Source organism: Lathamus discolor, chromosome 11, assembly GCF_037157495.1.
Source record: "Lathamus discolor isolate bLatDis1 chromosome 11, bLatDis1.hap1, whole genome shotgun sequence".
In the NCBI taxonomy this organism is placed as follows: domain Eukaryota; kingdom Metazoa; phylum Chordata; class Aves; order Psittaciformes; family Psittacidae; genus Lathamus; species Lathamus discolor.
Genome location: NC_088894.1, coordinates 11,780,514 through 11,804,120, shown reverse-complemented (window position 1 = coordinate 11,804,120; position 23,607 = coordinate 11,780,514). Strand labels below are relative to the sequence as shown.

Below are 23,607 nucleotides of genomic sequence, written 5' to 3'. Positions count from 1 at the left end.
TCCTCCTGCTGGTATGAGCTGATGAATGATAGCAAGTTTCTCTGGAATTGTAAGGCTTTTAACAGTTCAGTATTTTGAGAAGCATTTCATGTTTCACTAGAAGTATAAACCCACACAGCTTTTGTTACTGCCCAGTAGCATGGCATACTCCAAATGCACATCAAGAATCAGTCATTTCTTTGGCCAGCTGACAGGCCTTTGTCAGTGCAATTAATTCCACTGCTTGGGCACTCCATTTCAGCCTGAGTGTGAAGCCTCCACTACTCCATTCACTGTAGTTATTGAATAACCCATAACAGTTGCTGTTCAGATAATACAAAGACCCATCCGCATATAGTTCCAGCTTGGGATCTAGAAATGGCACATCTGTTAAATCTCCTCAAGCCTTTTCAGCTTCACAGGTTACTACACAATCGTGGTATGGAGTTCCTTGCCCCAGTAAAGGGAGTAGAATAACAAACAGGGTTCAGTGTATTACACTGCTTAAGGGTGATGTTTGTCATCATTAGGAGAATCAGCTCATAGTGATGAGCTATGCTGTGGTGACATTCCCTGTATTAATTGTACCATCACAGGATGTCCAAGCACTTGATTTTTTCACTCCTTTCAAGTAGGACTGCTGCGTCAGCAGTCACACAGATGCAGGAAACAAGTTCCTGAGCTACCACATCCAGCTGACTTGAGTAAGTTGCAATTAGATGTTGCTGTTTCAACATCTCAAAGGCTTTGAGTTATCCCTGAGGATGGGGGAGAATGTTTTTCTGGATTTTAGTAAGGCTTTTGATACTGTTCCTCAGAGCATCCTGCTGGCCATCCTTCATGTCCAACTGTGACATGAGCAGGTGCACGCTGCACTGGATGAAGAACTCGCTGAATCTCTAAACCCCAACATCCTCAGTGTTTCTGTGGGGGAGCAGCAGCACCTTCTGGCCTGAGATTCCAGCACAGCAACTCCAGGTCTGAGCACATCCCGATGCACTGACACGCGCTGCATGGCACACATGTGCAGCCAAACTGCCCGTGTGCCAGGCTGGCTGTAGCGCCATGCTCCAGGATTCCCTTCCAAGCAGACATGAATTCAAACTCCTGATCTCAGCACGGCCAAGTTAATGACAGAGCAAGAAATGTGCTTGGTAGCACAGCATCTCTCCCCCCCAGAAGTCCTGATAAAACAGTTTATTAAGCACGTGTGGCCATGCAGGCTGCGGGCTGCTCCCTCACACCCTCTGAACAAAATGAGGCTGGGCTGGGGTTCTGCTACCCACAAACTTCAGCTGCCACCACGAGGTGCCATTCGCGGTCTTGTGTGAAAGAGAGAGAAGTGGAGCGTGACAAAGCCCCTGGGTCTCTGAGGTAGCAGAGAAACCCCTGGGTTATAGAATCATAGAATAGTCAGGGTTGGAAAGGATCATCCAGTTCCAACCCCCCTGCCATGGGCAGGGACACCTCACACTAAACCATCCCACACAAGGCTCCGTCCAACCTGGCCTTGAACACTGCCAAGGATGGAGCATTCACAACCTCCCTGGGCAGCCCATTCCAGTGTCTCACCACCCTAACAGGAAAGAATTTCCTCCTTAGATCCAATCTAAACTTCCCCTGTTTAAGTTTTAACCCGTTACCCCTTGTCCTGTCACTACAGTCCCTGACGAAGAGTCCCTCCCCAGCATCCCTATAGGCCCCCTTCAGGTACTGGAAGGCTGCTATGAGGTCCCCACGCAGCCTTCTCTTCTCCAGGCTGAACAGCCCCAACTTCCTCAGCCTGTCTTCATACGGGAGGTGCTCCAGTCCCCTGATCATCCTCGTGGCCTCCTCTGGACTTGTTCCAGCAGTTCCATGTCCTTTTTATGTTGAGGACACCAGAACTGCACACAATGCTCCAGGTGAGGTCTCACAAGAGCAGAGTAGAGGGGCAGGATCACCTCCTTCGCCCTGCTGGTCACGCTCCTTTTGATGCAGCCCAGGATACGGTTGGTTTCTGGGCTGCGAGTGCACACTGCAGCCGGCTCATGTTCATTTTCACTCTCTCGAGAGCTTCCTCAGGGGGCCTGTTTTGTCCCTACTCTGTTTTTTGTTTGCTACGTACCTGTAGAATCCCTTCCTATTATCCTTAACATCCCTGGCTAGGTTTAATTCTAACTGGGCCTTAGCCTTCCTAACCTGGTCCCTGGCTTCCCAGACAACATCCCTGTACTCTACCCAGGCCGCCTGTCCTTGCTTCCATTTTATATAAGCCCCTTTTTTCCTTTGAATTTTCCTCAGCAGCTCCTTATCCATCCAAGGAGCTCTCCTGGCCCTCCTGCTGCACTTCCTTCTAGTTGGGATGCAGCACTCCTGAGCTTGCAGCAGGTGATCCTCGAGGGGTGCCTCAGAAGCACACTGCAGACAGGCACGGCCTCAGGGCAGGAGCACTGTCCAGCACCCTGCCAGCCCCGCTCCTCCCCTTCTCCGCAGGCTCGTTGTGAGGTGCACGCAGCTTCCACGCACCTCTGGAGATCCCCAGGCCGCGGCCAGAGCCAGCCCTGGCGGGGAGCAGGACCTCCGCGAACAGGACACGGCCCCGTCGTGCGGGAAGAGGCGCACGGAGGAACACCTCAGCCCCGGCTCTGCCCTGGTGCTGCCGCAGCGCTGCTGCGAGCCCCCCCCCGAGGGACGGGGCGCTGGGGCCGTGCGCGCGGCCCCGCTCCCTTCTCGACGGGGAAGCGCAGCCCGGTTCCCCCGCGGCCCGGTTCCCCCGCAGCCCGGTTCCCCCGCAGCGCTGCCCGGCCCGGCGGAGGAAGCGGCGTTCCAGCGGCTCTTGCCTTCCGCTTCCGCCTGCCCCGCGCAGCCGCCGCCCGCGCCGCTGGGCCGGAGCGTTGGCCGGAGCCCCGCCGCGCTGCCATGGCGCCGAGGCGGCGCCGGGGCCTGGCTGCGGCGGGCTCCCTGCTGCCGCTGCTCTGCGCGCTGCTCCGCGCCGCCGCCGACACCAGCACCGGACGGGTAGGGCTGGAAGCGGGGTCGGGGCCGGGGCCCGGCGGGGGCTGAGAGAGACGCTGAGCGGCACGGTGGGGCCGCGTGTCGGTGGGGCCGCAGCTGGCACCGGGGTGGGTGGAAGTCGGGAGCTGTGCGCTGTGGTGGCCCGGGGCCGGGCTGCGAAGCTGGGCGGGCAGCGGCTCCCCGGCTCTCCGCGCCCGGCTCCAGCCCCCTCGCCGCGCCTGGGCGCTCCTGCCCGCCGGAAGCCTTCGGGCATCTCCTGCGGGCCCTCCGGGGCGGCCGGGCTGGGTTGTGCGGCCGCAGGCGCCGGCAGCTCCTCTGGCTGCGCCTGGGCAGGATGGGGCGGGCAGGCGAAGGCAGCCGGGCCCCTGCGGGTGCTCTTGGGCATCAGCCTCCGGGGGGAAGGAGCTCTGTGGCAGTGCGGGCATCGCGGGGTCCTTTTCCCCTGCCCCCGACCGCGTCCGAGTCTGGCGGGGAGGAAAAGGGGAAACGCGAGGGTAGCCCCGCGCAGAGCCGGTCTGGGTGTTTGGTTTGGGTGGCGTGCTCTGCCCTTGCTGCTCAAGGACAGTGTATTCTGGTCAGACCAAAGGTCCGAGAGCTCCAGCATACTGTTTGTCAGAGGCCAACGCGAGATGCCAGGGCAGTGGTAGCACGTGTCCAGTCTCCAAGCGGTTTTGTAGCTTGGCTTCACCTGCGTCGAATGCTCTGTATGGCTATTTAGTTGGTGAACTTTAACATACGCAGCCCAGATGCTGTCATACACCTTCATTCTCTACCTTGGAAACAGGACATTTCCCTGTTCCCAGTGGATTCTGTTATCTTCTTGTTGCCACAATGAAATGGGGATTGTTCTCCCTCTTGTGCTCCTCCTGACTTGAGCTGCTTTCCTGCTGCTATGTTAGGTTAAGAGAAGATGTCTTCTCTCTCCTTTGCTCCAAGTGTTCAGGCTGCCATCAGTGCTTGTGTGTTGGGGGCTGTGTCCTGTGGGTCAGATGGATTGTCGTTGTGGTCTATCTCGTAGTAATCCTCATCTAAGAATTGACTTGGAGGGGTGGAGCACTGGCCAGAAGAAAGAAGCACAGCACTGGGGTGTATGTGAGAAAAGTTATGGTGAAAGGTTTTTGAAAGCAAGCCTTCATTCAGGTTTTATTACACTTCCACTTAATGGTGATGTTCCTCTTTCTTGTAATATCAAAGTGAGAGGGAGGGAAGAGGAGAGGGGGAAAAAAAAATCTAAATTCCTGTGTGTCTTTGAAAATGCGTTTTGACAAGTTTGACGTGGTTTTATCTAAGGCTGGGTTTTGGGGGGGAGGCAGGGAAAAGGGACAAAGCTCCTTGAGAAGAGTTGGCTGTTTTCCTATTCTGACAGTTTGCTGGCTGTCTGCTGTTACAAGAGGAAAAGTCCATCCAAACAGAGTCCCTGCAAGCTTGCTGCGCGTGGGTTGTTTGTTTTGGGGTTGGGTTTTGGTGGTGGTGGTGTGTGGGGGGTTTATGTAAGTAATTCTGTTCTCCGTACAAGGGTAAAGCTGAAGCTGTGTTTGTGGGGATCACCCAGGCCTGTTAAGCTGTTTGCTTGGAGCGATGGTCCAGAGGCAGCAGTAGGTGGTGGGCAGAGTGTTAGTGGGAGCATGCGGCAGTGGGAAGTGAGATGTCACCTTGCCATCTTGTGATGCAAGGTGACAGGGTGCATAAGAAGCCTTTGGAACAAGGACCAAGCATCTTGGGCATTTCTGTTGCCCCAAAGACCTGAGTCTGCCCCAGTTACTCAGGAGGGATGATGCCATTCTAACTGGCAGGTCTGCACTGTCTGCCAGGACAGGAAGTTAAGCTGGGTCTTCAGCCCTTCCTGGGATCAGATGATATTACCAAACCTAGCCATAAAAAAAGAGAGGTAGTTGAATTTTTTGGGCTAGTTCATCACTTTTTCATTTGAGGAGATGTTCTGATCTGTTAAGTTAAAAACTTTCCGTGGCATCTTACCATCTGTTTCTTTCTTTTTCAGGGCTGGTTAAAAACTTACGGCTACTTACTTCCATCTGACAGCCAAATGTCAGCATTGCAGTCGGGCAAAGCTGTGCAGTCTGCAGTTGCCACTATGCAACAGTTTTATGGGATCCCAGTAACAGGAGTTTTGGACCAGACAACTATTGAGTAAGATTAACGTAGGATAATTTTGTCTTTCCCTTTCTTAACGCATTGTCGTATTCCCTGGGTAATTATTCCAGCTGTGAGAAGTCCTCAAAAGAGATAGATTCGACTGGCTCAGCAAGAGAAATGTTGATTGTGAAAAGGTGTCCCTAATGAAAACACCTCTTCTCTTTGCCAACGCTGCTGTTTTGGGAGTGTGAGGGAAAGTTCTTGTTAAATGTTGTTATTTTGTACATAGGTGCCCATTACTGATGCATAGGCAAAGCATGAATCCTGTAAGCTTCTGAAAGTGAAGAACACCGAGTGTTTAATTCATTTTCTTCTCTGTCCAGATTTAGGTGCAAATCTGGCTCCAGAAATGGCTTTTAATATATTTCTTAAATAACCTTAAATAACTGGAGTTGTGGATCTCCATAGATGGTATTTGTGGCGATCTGTAGTCTGAGCTGAAGTGAGTTGTTGTAGTCTGGTGACGATAGTCAAGACTATGTAGCTGTGGATGGTTGCCATTTACTGGACATCAGATGTTCTCTGCTGTATGTTGACCATGTATATTGTTTGTGAGTGATGATTTGATAGCACAGAAGCATTGGTCTAAATCACCAAGGCTGGAGGAACTTTGTTCTTTGAAGGCAGTTGCCTTTAGTCTGCTCTTTGATGTATAATTACAAAGTGTGGTGTGCATGTGGTGTTCTGGCATGGAGCAGTGTTTGTTTCTGCTACTGCACTGGCTTCTTGTCATCTGATTGCCTGGGTGTTCTGTACTGGTTGAATATGTTGGCTGTTGGTCTGGACTAGGGGAGCATCTGTTGACTAAAGGAGGATGCAGATATGGTCTTACTAAAGCTTTCTGGGGGAAAGAAGCATCTCATAGTGAGCAAAAAAAAAAAAGAATATATAAATAATAGAACATGCGTAGCCCTGCCTGAGAGTTTTTCTTTTGCCATTTTCTTACTGCATTAGCAGACCCTTTTAGAGTGTGCTCTCTCTACTTCGTCTCTCCCATTGTGGCACTCTGATGGCAAAAGGGACATGTTAACAAAAAAGAAGGGGGCACAAAGTAACCAAATAGTGTGAAGAACAAAGGGGTTTGATTTTATGCCTTCCAGACTACAAGAGGGAGAAACAGGATAAATGAGTGAATTAGGCAGAAAAGGATCATCCTGGATTGGGAGTGCCTCTCCAGTGAATGTAATGTTCCCTCTTTTAGATCACAAGAAAAGCTCCTTTTTCTCCCTTGAGGGACAGAGAAAATCCTGTTGTTTTGCTGTTCAAATGAGTTGAAAATGAGATGCGTTTTAAAGGTGGGGATTTTCCATCTGGTATCTCTGCCACCAGTAACACGGTTTGTAAGTGAATGCTGAAGCAGAGCCAGAAAGCAAGGTTGTGTATCTGCGGTTGGTGTGTAGAAGCTAGCAGTCAGGATGCTTATGAGTTGGAAGGGGATCTGGGAAGAAGGGGCTATGATATTGGGGTGCTAGTTTGGAAAGTTAGGGAGCTGCTTCTGCTGCCCTGTGAGTGACAGGGGAAGGGAGCAAACTGCGTATGGGAGCCCCTGCTTTAGTAAGTGAAAGTATTTTTCTGGAGGAAAGGAAGGTGTTACCCATGCTTTAGTGAATTTGTATGTGGGCAGGGGTTGATTGGTGCATGAACACTGGAAGGCTGATTGGGGAAGATGGTTCCCCTCTTCTGAAACTCAAGTCTCCAAAGGCTTGGAACCTCAGGTGCAGCCAGATGTGAGTGTGCTTTGCAGGTGTGATGTTGTTCTGCCTCCATCTGTCCTGAATCAGTAGGTCCGTGTTTTGCTTGGCAGGGTGGAGCAGGAGCACCTACCTGGAAATTCCATGAAAAGAAAGGAAGGTCCTAATTGCTCTTAGCAGTGAGCCGCTAGTTTGAGTTGGAGGGGCATGGGTGGCTGGGCCTTGTTGGGCTGTCACTTCCTCAGACCTGGTTATGGAAGCTGAGCAAAAGGAGAAGAGCTGATGAGGCAGGCTGGCTCTGAGAGCTCTGAATTGCTCAGACATTTGCTAAACTCTTATTTCTGTCTCTCTTACAAGTTTTGGTAATTGCAATTACAAATTTTTGTCACTTCTGTCAGTGCTGTAAGTGCTACCCCTTGAAAGTCACTTTAGAATCAGAGTGTGAAGTTATTATTTTCTGTGGTTTATTTGTTAGGGAATGGGTTCTGCATGTTCTGTTTACTATACTAAAGTTCTTCATCTCTTCCCCACGTGCCTCCAAACCCCAAGCTTGTTCTTTCCTCCAAGACAGGTAACCAAGTGTATGAAAGTTACCATGCAGGTGCTGACAGTGGGAGTGGGAAATGAGAAGGGACATCACCATTGGTGTTCTTTACTGATACCCAAAAGGAAGGTTGGGTGAAGGTCCATTTGGCAGCGAGGCTGCCTTGAGGTAGGAGGTTGAGTTATATAGTTTTCTGTAAGGAGAGTGGATGACAGTGTGTAACGTGGCCTCCTCATACCCTGCAACTGACAGTGCCTCAAGAAACTTTGTGTCTGCCTGCAACTAGTAGGTTGAGTTGGAATTTTCTCAGCAGCTAGGCTGAGAAATATAGTCCTGTGAGTGTGCTGGGAAAGAAGGCACATTGGCACCTAACAGAAGTGGTTACTGCTATGTTCACTGTAATCAGTCTCATGGCCCTGGAGGGAATCAAGAAATAGTCTTGTGTTGGAAGTATAATGTGCTTTGTCTTGAGCCTGTTGTGTGGGTCCCTCACCTCAGAATGCGGGACAGAGAGTAACCAGAAGTTGAAGTCTGAATCCTGCTTCAGGTAATTGTGTTGTAGTTTCTGATGTGATGTGTTTTGATAAACGCCCTGGAACACAAAAAGGGTTATCCAAACTGCTCAATAGAGAATGGCTCTCAAAAACCTCAGCTAAAGGAGATCAGTGGCAGTAAGCTACAGCTTTGTGATTATTTTGCCATAGATCTGCCCTGCTGAGAAAAAGAGATGGCTGGTCTTGTACCCTGGCCCATGATTCGACATGGGCCCATGTGTCTGGGAAGTAAGTTGAATCAGGGAACTGATCCAGAGAAACATTCTCAGCTTGACAGGAAATACCTAGGAGGATACAAGCTACAGTAAGCCTGACATCTCTCTCTCTAGTAGAGTGGTAGAAGCAATGCAGAAGAACACAAATAAAGGACACTTGGAAAAACACAGTGTATTGAAATTGAATTAATATGGCTTTTCTAAAAGCAAAACTTAGATGTACCACTTTTCTTTGAAGGTGGCAGCAGTTGTGTGGGCAAGACAGATCTGATTTCTGCAGGTTGCTTAGATTTCTGAAAGACATACTGTACTGATAAATGTAAGCTCCTGTAAGTGGGGAAGATCCATGCCAGCTTCACATACACAGCTTGGGCTCTTGTCAGGTACAGTACAATATGTATAATAGCTCTCATTTGCTCTGTTTTTGGTAGACAGAGATGACTGCGCTGAGATTTGTAAGCACCTGTAGTTTTTACATATAGGAAGTGGACCAAGGAAAGGTCAGCTGAACTGGGAATGGGTGCGTGTGCTGTGAAAGAATGTTCTTGTGAGGCTGTACAAAGCAAAATGTCTCTTTGGTTTTTATTTAACAGGTGTCCCAGAAAGAAGTCTTGTAAAGCCTTTACTAGTGAAAGGAAGACATCCCCTTCCTGAAGGTGTGAGGCTAATAATTTTGATAGAGATGTACATTGTTTAGGCTCAGACATGTGGGCACGCATGGACTGCTTGCTGTTGGAGTGCTACAGTTGATGGAGGAATGTCTGCATTTGGGGGCCAAAAGTTGTTCCCGGAGTGGCCAGGGGTTTGGGGGAGGCCCTGCTGAGGAGAAGGGTGAGAATTTGGTGTCCTGTGTGAGAAATCTGCCAGGATGGGCTACGATGCTCTTCTTGTGTGACCAGGCAGCAGCACATTTCTGCATCCCATGCCTGCAGTGTGTTCTTAAGGTGTTGTGTCACAGTAGACACGTGTCTTTGCCATCCAAGTGAGTGGATCAAATGCATAAAATACCTGAGGAATGGCAGTGGCAACGTCCTCAGCAGCAGCCACACAGGAGGCTAAGGGCAGTGCCAGAGAGCTGCGGTCGGAGACTGCTTGTGTTATTCCTGGGTTCCGGTCTCCTGTCCTGGGCTGCATTGCAGAATCCTAAAGAATGTGGCTGGGACAGAAGGTTGCTGTGCTGGAACCTTGGAGATCTGTAGTTCCTCTGTTCCTGTCCCTGTCTCCTTTTTCCCCTGCTGCCACATGCAGTGATAGGCAGATTGGTTCCTCTATAAGCCACTTCTGCCTTCTCTGGAGTGTTCCTACACCAGCAAGTGGGATAGTATTCTGGAGTACAGTCTGTTTCTCCTTGTCAGAAAACCATTCAGGTTGGAAGGGACCTCTTGAGACCATCTGCTCCAATCCCCTCCTCAAACAGAGACCGCTAGAGCGAGTTGCCCAGGACCATGTCCAGTAGGGTTTGGAATACCTCCAGGGATGGAGGTTCTGCCAGTTCTCTGGACAACCTGTGCCACTGTTTGACTCCCTCCAGCTGGTGCAAGAAATAAGCAAAAGGTCTGTTAAGGCTGGAGGTAAAGGAGGAGGAGAGAAGACCTGACATGTCTGATAATAGTGCGTGGATCCCTGTGCAAGGAACAGCATTCTTTGCTCTTCCAGTCTACCTGGCCATAGAGGCAGGAGTTTCCTACATCATGAGTGACATCAGAAGAGTTAAAGATTGTGTGGAAAGACAGAATGTGTGCTGTGGTCAGTCTGTTCTGGTTGTTACAGGTGAAAGCTTTAGTCTTGTCTGGGAGGGTCGTGTTAGCGCTTGTTCAATCTTATCTAGTAAGTTATGAATTGAAGGTTTTCTTACTGGGGCAGGAGCACTTTAACAAATAGAGGATAGAGGAGGTGATAGGTGAGTTTGATCCCAGTGCACACACACATGCTGTTTTAATCTGCGTCTCTTTTGTGGCATTATCATCATTAAGCTCTTGTTAAACATAAAAGCCACCTGATCTGTTATGTGGTGACCTGATCTGGTTTCCAAAAGGAAAAATTAATTCCTTTTGGTATGCTGAGGTGTGTGGATTGCCAGCAGAGGTGGGGTGTAGAGCTCTGTGCAGAGAGGGTGAACCCGAGAGAGAGAAGACTGAGCCCTTGTGGTGTCTGCATTGGCCATCCCTCAGAGGTCTTCCAGTGACCCCTGAATTCTTTTGAGTCTCTCTTTGAGACTCCTTGTTAACTTGCTTTTTCTTTCCTTCTTTTCCCTTGCAGGTGGATGAAAAAGCCTCGATGTGGAGTTCCAGATCATCCCCACCTCCGCCGTAGCCGGAGGAAAAAGCGGTATGCGCTAACTGGACAAAAGTGGAGGCAGAAGCATATAACCTACAGGTATAGTCCACTCCCTGACTCTTTTTGTCTGGGGGAAAAAATGTTCTGTACTACTTTGCTACGCAGATTTTGTGTGTACTTTTAAATCCTGGAGTTTCCCTGTAACACCTAGTTGAGGCTTTCATTCTGACAACATGGTGGAGGGGAACACTTTCACAACACTGGGGTAACTGCAGAGTCTGTTCTCAATTAGAAAATAACCGATCAGTAAAGATGCCTAAATCCAATCACCCAGTGTATAATTTTGGCAGGAAAATCCTAGTAAGCACCATTCTGTTCCCTTAGCAATCAAAGGATCTAGCTCATAGGTTATGAGTCTTTAACAACCCATTAATGCAGAAGGAACATCACTGTCTACAGGTGTGATACTTTCTCCCTCTAATAATTTGTAGCTTATTCCTGAATATTTATTTTTGCAGAGGTTTTACTTTTGCTCCTGTGGTACAACTCTTGCTTTTGTCTAGACTTAGGTCTGATGAGGCAGTATGCTGAAGTGGGCTACAGGTATCAAGTGAGTGTTATGTAGTGAGGGTTATTTCGCAGAGATGTGTTTTGTTTGTCATTTAGACCTTTAGCATTTGAAAGGCAATTGCTGAATGATACCAATGGAAGTTTCTGACAATAAGAATATAACTTAAATAAAATTACCCCCCTCCATTCCCCGGTTGAAAGTGTAGCCTTTTATTTTGTTTTTGGAGGAGGGAAAGGAGTTTGCAGAAGAGTAAAAATGAGGAGTGTAGACATTAAGAAGAAGATATGGCTGAGCAAGGCTAAGACAGAAAGGAAGTATGTGGTGAAGAGGGAGAAATATGAGTGACCAGCATGGGAAAGGTGCCAAAATCTGTAGGAAGAGATACGGTGGTGTGCAGGGAAAGAGAATCAGGGCCCAGGGCACTCTGTTGCTTCTGCCAAGAGCTATGAGCAAGGAGGAAGAGAATTCTTGAAGTAACAGTTGGGGACTGCAGAGACTGGGAGGAGGGACTTGTTCAAAGCTTCCTCCAATAATCATTCCCTTAAATTGTAAGGGTGCTCCTTGTGTATGTGGAGATCTGAGAGTTAGATCCTGCTTCTAACCTATTCTGGGCCTTAGGGAAAACTGGTGTATAATCGTATAAATAAAGCGTATCTTCAGCATACGCATTACCTCAGGAAGCAGGTTGGCAGATGGCTTCACTTCTGCCATTGTCAAACTGCTAGTTGTTTAACTTCCCACTCTCAGTATTTGTAGTGTGCCAGTCAAGTGATAGATGTTCTGTTTCACCACTGAATGTATTACAGTCTTCATCTGTCAGTCATTATAGTGAGTTGAGACAGTTTCATTAAAGACTGAAAGTTGTTTCCATGGCAGATATTTCATATTCATAGAATCACAGAATGGTTTGGGTTGGAAGGGACCTTAAAGCTCATTCATACACTGGGTTCCACTTTAGCATGATAATTTCAGACAAATTTGAAGTAATTTACATTTTTAAACTAGGTTACTTGGCTGTCTGCACCAGGATTTGAAAGGTTGTCAGGTTTTTAGGAGGCAATGCAAGATCAACTCAAGTATTGGGAAGATTCTTATTAATAAATGTAGACTTCGGATAAGGATTGTTGTTCTGTTGGTAGCAAAACTTATTTGCATCAGCAAAACTTTTTGTGCACAAAGCAGTGTCTGTAAAAGTAAAGACCCTTTGGAAATGTGTAGATGTGGCTATTTATTGGAATTATATGAAGTCTGTAATGTATTCTGCAAATTTAAACAGCCCTTCTTTCTCATTCATGCAGTGTACACAACTATACCCCCAAAGTTGGAGAGATTGACACAAGGAGAGCCATTCGTCAGGCATTTGATGTGTGGCAGAGAGTGACACCACTTACCTTTGAAGAGGTCCCTTACCATGAAATTAAAAATGACAGAAAGGAGGCAGATATTATGATATTTTTTGCTTCTGGTTTCCATGGAGACAGTTCTCCGTTTGATGGAGAAGGTGGATTCCTAGCTCATGCTTACTTTCCTGGACCTGGAATAGGAGGAGATACTCACTTCGATTCAGATGAGCCATGGACCCTGGGGAATTCTAATCATGATGGTAAGAGTACAGGTCGTTTTTCAAAACAAGGATAAGTTGAATGTAGACACATTGACAGGCATTCAACTAGAAAATACTTGGGTAGTGGAGCTTTCACCTCCTGTACAATGGTTCAGATGTTTTCTAAAACATGTATTCTATCTTAAATGGGTCAAGAACTTTATTAGTAAATTTGTGACTCTGCATGCCTCTCTGCACATGTGTGATGTTAAGGAGTGAACTGGAGTGTGTCTCTGCTGACTTTTTACATCTCTCAAGATTTGGACCATAGTTGATACAGAAACCATGGCTCTGGGAGGCAAAAGGTGAACAAGAGAGTGTAAATGCTGTGGCTCATGAAATAATTCACAAGAGCAATTAGAGTTGGTTGTAATGGTGAATAGAAGGTTAAGAGAGTGAAGACATTTGAATGTCAAGTCCTTTTGATCCATGTTTGTTTCCTTACAGTCCGACTATGGTCATAATTGGTCCACCAGAGGTTTGGGCTGGCTGGTTTGTTAAGGAAGGCAGTTCTTCCTTAAGGACAACTGTTCTTACCATATTAAGCAATGAAGAGTTTCTGCATCTTCCTTTATCTTTCTCTCTAATGGCAATGAGCACTTTCTAATCTCTTTTCAGATCTTTGGTTGAGGATAGTGATGACTTGTAAAGTTTAAGTTGGAAAACCAGAGTTTTATGGTGGCCTCATAAACTATCACTGCAGTTTCTACAGTCTTAACGATCTGGGAAGGATAATGTGGCTTTAAACCTTTAGGAACTCAAAATCACAATTTGAAACATTTTATAAGGGTTAGAAGTGCACTTGGAATGTAAATCTGGCTTGATTTTTAAACTGTATAAAAACATAGTAGTGTTGTTGTGGGCATGACATCTAAGGACATATGCAGAGGTAATGTCTTTGATTATGCCAGCCGTGTAGTTTGAGGAGAAAAGCTTTCAAGCATGCAAGCCACCTTCAGGCCTGACCTAAAAGTGACAGCTTGCTTTCAGAATGGAATGTATGCTGAGAAGATCCCTCAGTATCTATCAGAGCATCTTTGAAAGGAAATGGAGCTGTCAAGTTCAACGTGGGAATGCTAATTTGTGGGAAAGCATAAATGTTATATTTGTCTTCTCAGGTTAAGAGAAGTAATGTTTCCTGGCATGTTTAAACATAGGCAAAGAAAGAGAGAGGTTACAGCCTATGGGATGTGAAGGGGGGGAAAGTGTGGAGAGTGTGGGAGGTTATGGTGTGGCAGAGAAGCAGTGCCTTGCTATCTTGAATGTTAACTAATTTTTATTCGTAGGTTTGTGGCTGGAGGGCAGTTTGTGGGTTTCTCTTGAGGCTCAGAATTGGCAATCAGGGACCAAATGATTACCTTGTGAGAACTGCTTTTGCAGCAGTTGGGTGTGTTTGTGCTGTATCAGTGGTCTGTTGAGTTCAGTCTGGTCTCAGTAGTTATTTGATCTCAACTGTGGGATGTGAGGGTGGCTTGTGTGCTGGATATGACTTCCCAGGTAAGCTCAGATATGAGACCTGGGAGTGCTGGTATCTGGGATAGAAGCAAGGTCGTTACAGGAAGGTTTTGACAAGTTGCACAAGTTTTTTTTCTTTTTCCACACAAAAAGCTTCCTTCTGATGATTAGCAAGGTTGGGAGGTAGCTTAAAGAATGGTAGGGATGACTCTGGGGAAAACTTTCTCCTGGGTAGAATGTTCTAACATAGATTATTCTACAATTCTATGATTATCACTTTTTTGAGTTATTTTTAATAGTTTTTAGGATGTTGTTTGAGAGCAGATCAGTCTGTTTTTATAAGAGCTGCTTCTTATGCATTATCCATGGGACTCTTTCAAAAACATTATGTACTCCTCTGGTGTGCTGAGTGACTGTCATGAGTAGTGTCCTCAAAATGCATGTAATTGGTATTTGCAGGGTTGGTGGGCACTCTGAGTGTGAAAATTGATAGAAGAGTTGAAATTGCCATTTGGGAAGATAAATGTCATTTGTGTATTTTCAAATAACTGAGCTACATAAACTGGGCATCAGAGTTATGGAAACCTCTTTTAAAAGTCACCAGTAAGGATGTTGAGAATGGTGAGATCATATTTGTTCTGTTCACCTGGGAGAGTGCTGATGACAGGGAATGTCCTGTGTTGAGGATGACAGGATAAGCCTGTAGTCAGAGCATTATAGATGTGCATGTTAAATGCAAGGAATTTGGTTTTGCCTGTGTTCATAGCCTTGGTATGCAAATGTGAAAATGTCCTAACTCCTCATTAGATGATCCAGGCCCTTTTAGGAGGGCTTTTCCTTCTGTTTCACTATTCCTTGTCATTGGAGCTCCTACTAGCTCAAGGTTCTCACCTCCGATGTGTTTTACTTGAAATGCTGTTAGCAGGTCTTAAAGAGTTTCTTCTTGGTCAGAGGTTTCCTGCACTGTGGTCTGTTCATTGCCTTTTTTTCATTGCAGTAAGGTATTAGTGAGGACAGTGCTGCCTTTTTAACAGGAAGTAGCTTTTCAAATCAAGGTTTTGCTTGTCCTCATGATATTTTGGGGCTATGGAGATGTTCAGTCTGGAACAGAAGAAATTGCTGAATGAAAGAATAAAAATATCCTACCAGTAGATCAGTAGCAACGCTCTCATTTATTCACGTGCAGAAAAGGAGCTGTTTTGGCCTTTCAGCATCCATTCAGTGATTATAGAAACCTTAAAATAGCCATGAAGTAACACTAGTATCTTTACATCAACCCGCAAAATATAACCACGTGAAACATTCCATTCCTGACAAAAATGTGTATCAGTTGAAGGGGAAATGTGAATAGTCTGCCTCAAAGCTTTCCGCCTTGAAACAATTGTAAAGGTAAATCTCTGGTCAGCAGAGCAGGATGCTGAAACTGGCACCATAGGTCCTCAATATTTGGCTGATCTGTTTAGTCCATAGACTTTCATTACAAACCAGTAAGATCTAAAGCTTTGCTTTTGTAGGTCTGCATTTGTCCTACTGTGTTACTGTAGAATTACAGTAGGTCCATGTTTGGGTGCAGCTACCACCCCACAGAAGATCTGTTCCGAAGTCTTCACCAGCAGTTCAGTTTATTACATGGATAAAAGTGGAAGATATCACATGAAGCCTCCTCCTGTCAGAAAAAAGGAAGAATGAGTTGAACAGATCTTTCTATGAAAACTGATTTGTAAATGGAGAATGGGATATATCTTGTTGATGAAAGCTTCTACCTTGTAAAGATACTTTGTGGTAACCCACTAGGGTTCATTAGCGATTTTATTGCACCAGCTACTGGGTAGTTGGGATTTATATATTCATCATCCTGCATGATCGTTATTATTACACTGATTTTGCCTCTTGTGGTCAGAATGACCATTACCATGTCCCTTAAAATTATTAGTATAATCATGATAGCTAGGATTCTGTTGGTTGTCTCTCTGAGACTGTAGTAGTGGGGGCCCTTGGCACCAACATTTCTGTTATCTTCTGCTGTGAAGAATGAACCTGTGTAGGCTTTCAAAGTGAATGCAGTTTCCTTCCCTCTGGATATTAGTTACAGTTCTACTCATGGATTCAGTATTCAGTTCCTTTAGCCAAGTAATGCTGTGCCTTCAATTCATAATTGTTGATTTATGATCTTAATTGTACTGCCTTGTCTGACATTTACATAAGCAAGCTGTGGAAGGTTAATTTAGGTAATATTTTAATGAGGATGTGCAAAACCAGGTAGGAAGTTGAACTCCTGGAGCAGTCCTTATTAACTGGGATCATGGGATATGGAATTCATTTGTTGAGTTTTCAAATGAGAATGTCAATGGGAGCAGCTGGAAGCATGAAGCAGAATACTGGAATTTGGAAGGTGATGTGGCAAACAGGATGCCGCTAAAAAAGGAGTGTGGTTTTACAGCTAGAGGTAAATCATCTATGCAACTGCACACTAAGGAGCTGCTGGCATGGTCACAGCTGAAGGGACTTACCTCATGTTTGTCCTGGACGAGCTCCTCAATAGAAATCAAAGCGGCTCTCCGCCTTTAGCTTATCCAAGACTTTTAGCAGCAGTGGCTCTGGCTTGTTAGGCTTCAATGTATGGGCACTTGGAGACAACTGAAGCCATTTCTGGAGTCACTGTCTTTCAGTTGCACATTGTGTACCTGTTTGTGTGTAGCTGCTTGCAGGCCAAGTGGCACAGCATTTGGTCATGGAGTTACATATCAGTGCAGGCAGTCTCAGTATCCAAATTGCTTGTATTACCAGAAGGGACACCAGAAGTTTTTGCTCTACTTTCTCCAAGTCTTGGGCTTTTTTCACTTGAAATGTGCCATAGAAACAGCCAAGCAAACTTTAATATGTCCATATCGAGACTCGCCACTGCTGGTAGATGTTGCTCGCTGTAGGCAGCAAAGCCTGTGCCTGCGTGATTACAGTCATGATGTTTTAGGTGGAGGGAGGGGACTAAGGAATGAAGAGTATCCAGCTGTCCCTTTTTTTTTCTTTGAGATTTGTATTGGTATCCACTTTTCTAGGTTGAGTCTCTACTGTCTGCTTGCAATGCACTTACCCGATTTGTCAGGTACAGTGGGTGTTTCAAGAAGGTACAGCTTTCCTCAACCCCTGTGCCATCGGTTATTGCAAGAACTTGGCAGTCTTTCCTCTTGGATTAATTCGTTTCCTCTGAATTTTGCCTTGCTTTCTGTCTCATTTCTTGCTTATTTTACCAACTTTTTTTCATGTTCATTTTCTATGGAAATGTTGGGGGCAGCAAAGGCAATCTGTAAAGTAACAGTATAAAGAGTAATTTGACAGAGTGTGTGTACCCTCAGTGTAGTGCACATATAATATTTGTGCTATTTGGCTGTTAAATACATTTTTAATTTTCTTTCTCTGATTTCTCAGGTACAGAACATCTCCACATCTAAAAAGTTTTGCTCTAACAAATGGCGTTTTGAACCCACCATTATTTTTCAGGCTACTGACGCTGTTGTTGATAATGAGCATCAGTATTTTTCAGAGCAAAAATTAGAGCTGCTTTGAAGTTACTCACGTGTCCTTTAATGCAGAAGACCTGTTGTCTGAAAGACTTCTGTATAGATGTTGGAAGTCAAGTGGGGCATAAATTGTATTAAAATTTCAGTTCATTTTATCTGGCCTTTTTATGACACTTCACCAGAACATGCTGTTGGTCATGACTTTTGTTCATTGAAGATCAGTTTGGTAGTCTCCAGAACATACCTACTTAGCATTGTATGTTACAGGAATCATACATGAAACATTGGTTTCTTCCTGTAACTGCTCAGAGAGACTTGTTCCCATAAGCCAAAGTTCTCTAAACTCCATATGCTAATGTTGAACCAAATTTGAGCAAGCAAATAGATACATGGTTTCAGGACCATGTTTGGTTTCAGTCACCACCACATGGCTTCCACCACAGTAAAAAGAAATCAAATCAGGCGGCTTAAACCGGCAACACTTTGAGCTTACATCTCTGCCATATCAATCCCAACACAGAAGGCTGTAAATGGAGAACTTGCAAACTAAAATTCTCTACAAAAGTATAGTGAAGAGAGAAGCCACCAGCACATGTGAAAGGCTCCCAGCTTCAAATTCTTACCCTTCACTGCTGGACATCATCTCTGTAAGTAGTGCTTGCTTTGTTGTGCTGTCATTATACAAACCTAGAAGTGACATTACAGTAGGGCTGTGCTGGGGCAGTCTGGATTTTTACCTTTTGCAGCATTGGCAGTGCTGGTTGTTGATTCATTAATAAATTGCTGAAATTCATTAATAAGGATCACCTGTAAATTCCATTTTCAAAGCAACAGACTTGTAACTACTCCTGATGTTCAGAGTGTTTTATACAGAAAATTACTGCTTTTGTCAGTAATTGTTTAATACACAGAGTATGAAGACAGTTCTGTAGGTACTTGGAATCCTGTTGATTGCTGTATAACCAAAGTAAAATATTTTACTTTTTTCCACAGAGAATAAGGTACTCTGAGATTCGTAGGGAGGAACCAGTAAGGATCAAAGTTACGTGTCATTTCCTTAAAAAAAGAAGAAAAACCCCCAACAGTTAAAGTGCAGGTCATGAGAATCAAGGTGAGCCTATCTGTCTTCCTTTATAAAGCAGAAATAGGGGATGTGAAGCAAGCCAAAATGCAGCTTGGGAGTTGTTTAAACTCATTTCCTTCAGAAATAGGAGAGAAAAAAAAAAAAAAAAGATTTGCAGACAGTTTAATTTGCATTCTCTACCTAAATCCACCAAGAATACCACTTCAGGGGGGAGATGTCTCATCCATCCCAGTTCTCTTAGTTCTCAGTCCTATTTAGTCTTTACAGCCTCATGAGGAACCTTCTGTGTCAGGGGAGAACAAAGACAGGAAGTCTCTTTTTCTAGATAGAAAACACCCTCTTTGTGGCAAAGGGCAACTCTTAGAGCTTCCAGAACATCGCTTTCTCTGTTGCCGACACCAGGAGATAAATATGATTGCAACTGGACTGGCAAAAAAGAATCCCAAGTAACGCAGAGTGGTTTGTATTCATGCTGCCTATGCCAGGACCTGTTTGGAACACACTGGGCCAGCCTTCAGACTGTTTCCAAATCTTTTTGTGGTTACCTTTGGGTTGCACCACATCTGGGTCAAGCATTAAATTCTGTTTATAGACCCTGCTGTATTTAAATACTTTTAGAACAAAGCCACCAGCATAAGTTCTTTTCAAGAGTGATGGAATGAAAGTCATATCTACATTTTCCATAGTTTTATGAGAATTTTCTTGTCTTTACCATCTGTTCTACCAAATCAGGGAATGATATGCTAATACAGGCGAATATGAGTTTTCATTTTGGGATTGGAAATTCTTTGATATTGAATTGTTATTGAATTACAACCTACACTTGTGAAAGATAGGGGAACATTTTTCAACAGTACACTCTTACTCCACTGAATGTCAGGCTGCTGAGCCAGCTGAAGCAGTCACGACTTCCCCTCTCTCTGGCTGCCCACTTTTGCCTCCACATCACTCAGACAGTTTTGGTCTCACCATTCCAGAAAAATGCTTTATATTTTTCTTGTGAATTTCTGCAGTAGATAGCCCTCATATTCATAGCCATGGCAGATAAAGCACAGCTTGCAATGTGAATCAGGTCTGTAACACGGATAGCAGGTCTAGTTTGCACACTGTCTTTTTGAGGACAGTAAGGCAAACGGCTCATCTTTGATGGTGATTGGTAATGTAATGGGGTTCTGGAGGTCTTTGTCCTTTTGTAGTCACTTGATCTCATGGAGATCAATTTGTTAATTTGGCTGTGGTCCAGTTTCTGTTAAGAGTGCATATCACTCATTCTTCTTTCTCCAGTGAGGCTTCTTAAAGCACTTTTAAGAGTTGTCATGAAGTCTGTAAGATGCATTGTACCAGGTACTACGTTTACAACAACCATTTATGGATAAAATGAAATCTGTATTTCTTCTTAACATGTATTTTCTTCTTTTCTAGGTAGAAAAGCTGTTTTCCACATCTCGTTTGAATGCAAACAAATGGAAGAGCACTATCACCACTTCTTCATGGTGTTTAGAAGATTGAAAAGCTTTTCTTGAGCAGAGCGTGTTTTGGAGGTGAATGGAGGAGTACAGACAAATCAGATGTTCTTCTGTTTGATGATTCAGACCTATGAGGTCTGAAGATGCAAGAACCAAGGCATAGCTTACAGTAGCCCTAAAGCTTCTTTAAGTTGTGCTTGGAAAACAATTGCCTCTACATGGCTGTTGGAGAGGAAGGAATTGTTTTAGTATATTTAAAGCATGCTTAGTTCACACTATCTTTTCTGTAATTACCCTAGGCCTGCTATTGTCACAGCCAATGATCTGACTTCTTCAGTATATTCTTTAATAAAATCTCAAAATTTAACCTTCATATGTCTTTTTAGTTATGTCTGAGTAAACTGCAATACATAGATGTGTTAGCATGATGATACAGTTAATAAAATACAGAACTAATATGACAAAGATCAGAGATTCAAAGTTGCTTTTCTGTTATTAGTCAGATACAGAATATTATGTGTACTTCTGTGGTCTCAGAGGCTCTGTCCTGGATTTACAGTCCACTGTGTTAGGTGCTCTACAAGAGCCTACCTACACTCGGTGCAGCTATATTTACAGGTGTTGTGCTCAGGGGTAAATATTGATAGTAATATTACAACATTGCTATCACAGTATTGCTGTGATCTATTACTGTAAATGATAGGTGTTGGAGTGAGTCGAATGGCAGTTGGATATCCTGTTATGCATTGACTTAATAAAGTAAGGAAAAGGTTTGTATATGATTTTCATAATTAAAATGAATGAAACTGTACATGAAGGCATGTGCTAGCAGTTTCACAAAGAAAACCTCTCTCAAGATACCTGTTTCCTGATTTAACAGCCATTTTTCCAGCTGGAGATGAAAATTGAAGAAGCATGAGGGATGCAGTATATGACATAAATATACATAGATCTGTTTATCTGACTACAGTGTTCTCTGTGGTGTTGCAATAAAGCCAGGTGTTTCTGACCTCTGCAGGGAACTGACCCCTCAAGAGAAATAGGATGATAAATCTAGAGGTGGGTGTTTGAGCATTCTGTGCTTACAAAAAGGTCTTGGATTTTTTTTTCTCCTGTCTCCTCTTCCCATGAAATGTATGCTGTCCGCTTACACCCTGAGAATGACTGACCTGCTTTCAGACTTGGGACCCTTTATATGGTAGGGTGGAGAATTCAGCTGACATGGGCAAGCTGGAAGGAAGAGAATGACAGATATGTTTCGGATAAGACTAGAACAAAAAAAGATGAGGGGCTGACACAGTGGTGAGACATTTTTGGCCAGGGCAGGGGGAAGAAGGAGAGGGAGCTGTGTCTGCTACTGCCTTCTACTGCCTTTCAGCAAGGGCTTGAAACGAGAAGCAACCATAGCTTTGAGAATTGTAGGAGGTTCATGCTTAATGCATCTTATGCTATGCTGTTGGACATTTTATTTACTTGACCTGCATACACCAAAGTTTTCAGCACCAGATGAGAAAAAATAAGGAAGTCCTCATTTGTATTTCCCAAACACAGAAATTCTGGAATTTTGATACATTTATGGCTAAATTTTAGCCCACTTATAATTTGGGATGTGTATTTGGACATGTATTTGAAATGCATTTGTGTATTTTAACATATCTTGCATATACAGGTATTTACACCCTTCAACTCAAATATTTAGACAATTTAATCATCTTGGTGTGGTGCATATGACCAGTTGAGCACTGTTTGTTACTGACTTTAAGTATCTTGAGATGCTGGCAAAGCACCCTGTTGAGGCAACTTGCAGACCTGAACCTATGTGGTCATGTTTTTGTGGGTAATAGTAAAGAAATAAGTATTTAAAAAGTAGAGATAGTTGTACGTGAACTGCTGTTGTAACTCCTGTCCTAAGAATTGCTCAGCTGTGTACACAAAACTGAGCTTTGTTACCTCTAAGATAGGTGCCGTTTGGAGACACACTGGAGGTGCTGCAGAGTAGCTCCTGAGCTGCCATTGCCAACTATTTTCTCCTGTGTCTTGGATTTGCCTTGGCAAAAGAAGCAGAGAAGCCAAATTCAGGCAGAATTGAGGGCTCAGGCATTTTATTGACATGGGGAGGCTCTTACATCTGTCCTTGTTGGCTGTGTCTTCATCCCTCACACAGCATTGCCTGTGTCACCTCCCATGTCAAGGTGCCCTCATGAAGTAGGACACCCAGGGACCACACTAGATCAAGGAGATGAGGGTCCCGGATCCATGGCATTGAAGAGGAGTGTATGCCTGTAACATACAGTTGAAGGTACTCCTGCTTTGCACTTCCACCAGCTTCTGGGCCAGACAGGGCTCCTCAGCCCTTTCTATTCTTGTCCGGAGCACATCCCTTCTTTCCTCCTTTCTTCTTTTCCCCTCTGCCATTGGGATCCAACCCAACCTTCCCCTATGTGGCTCTGACTTCTGCAGGATCGCCTCCTCCCACAGACATGGCAGTGCCAGAAGTCCAGCAAAGTAAAAGCATGTTGAGGAGCATGTGCTAGAGGAGATGGGGTTGTCACAGGTACTACACGTTCTACGGTGGGTGTAACTCCTGGTCTTCTCTAGCCTTCCTTCTGCCTCGCTAGGTGCCTTACAGATTTCCCCTAGGATTTGGTGGTTCAGATAGATCAGAGCATGGCTCTGATCAGAGCAAAGCTCCGTACCCACCATGACCCCCTGTTGAAGTGAAGAGCAGCAGTGCGCTCACCTCTCTGGCAGCACTCAGAGGCAGTGGTGTTGGAGCAGCCAGTTTTGTTGGCCATTTTCTGTAAGCTCTCTACAGAAGAGTCTACAGTTGGTATTCTTTCACTCCAGGCAGTTGCCTGTTTTGCCTGGTCTGAGGATGCTCATGGTCATGGGTGGTCACGGGTTAGTAGCCCCCTGCCCATTCTGTGACAATGGCTGTAAAAGCTGCACATACTTTCAGGACTAAAACCATCTGCAGGAGCTGGCCCTGGCACTGTGACCTACTGTGCAATAGGGTAGGAAAGCACTTGTAAAGCTTCTTGCTTTATGAGTGAGTGGGCTTGGGATTGCATCAGGCTTTGGACTAACCTGGCTGTGCCTTCCTTCCACAGGGAATGATCTCTTTCTGGTTGCAGTTCATGAGCTGGGACATGCGCTGGGTCTGGAACACTCCAATGATCCCAGTGCTATCATGGCTCCTTTCTACCAGTATATGGAAACACACAACTTCAAACTGCCCCAGGATGACCTCCAAGGAATTCAGAAAATCTATGGTGAGCAATGCTACCCAGTCATCTATTTACAATGAGCTTGAGTTCAGTGAGTATGTTACACAGACAGGAGACCTGCAAAATGCTTGTAGCTGGTGGGCTGGGTTTCCTGCTGTAGCTGAGTGAGGAGCTGTTTAAAGCCCTTGATCCATAGCCAAATGTCGGAGAACTCTCCCAATGGCAATATCTTTGCACAAGTCAGGATAACCACACTTCTGTGATCTTGCTGC

The 23,607-nt window shown here is 45.0% G+C and overlaps 1 protein-coding gene across 3 annotated transcripts in view; it reads left to right on the top strand.

Moving 5' to 3' along the window:
• The first annotated feature begins 2,839 nt into the window (after nt 1–2,839).
• Nucleotides 2,840–23,607, top strand: part of MMP24 (matrix metallopeptidase 24) — a 35,783-nt gene continuing 15,015 nt past the window's right edge. The window contains exons 1-5 of one of the 3 annotated variants that reach the window (XM_065691872.1): nt 2,840–2,979; nt 4,976–5,124; nt 10,394–10,510; nt 12,281–12,585; nt 23,219–23,380. In XM_065691872.1, coding sequence (XP_065547944.1) covers nt 2,881–2,979; nt 4,976–5,124; nt 10,394–10,510; nt 12,281–12,585; nt 23,219–23,380 — 832 coding nt within the window. In that variant the 5' untranslated portion in view covers nt 2,840–2,880. Of the gene's footprint in view, nt 2,980–4,975; nt 5,136–10,393; nt 10,511–12,280; nt 12,586–23,218; nt 23,381–23,607 lie in introns of those variants that run through there. The other 2 variants (XM_065691873.1, XM_065691875.1) reach the window with 2 other exon arrangements.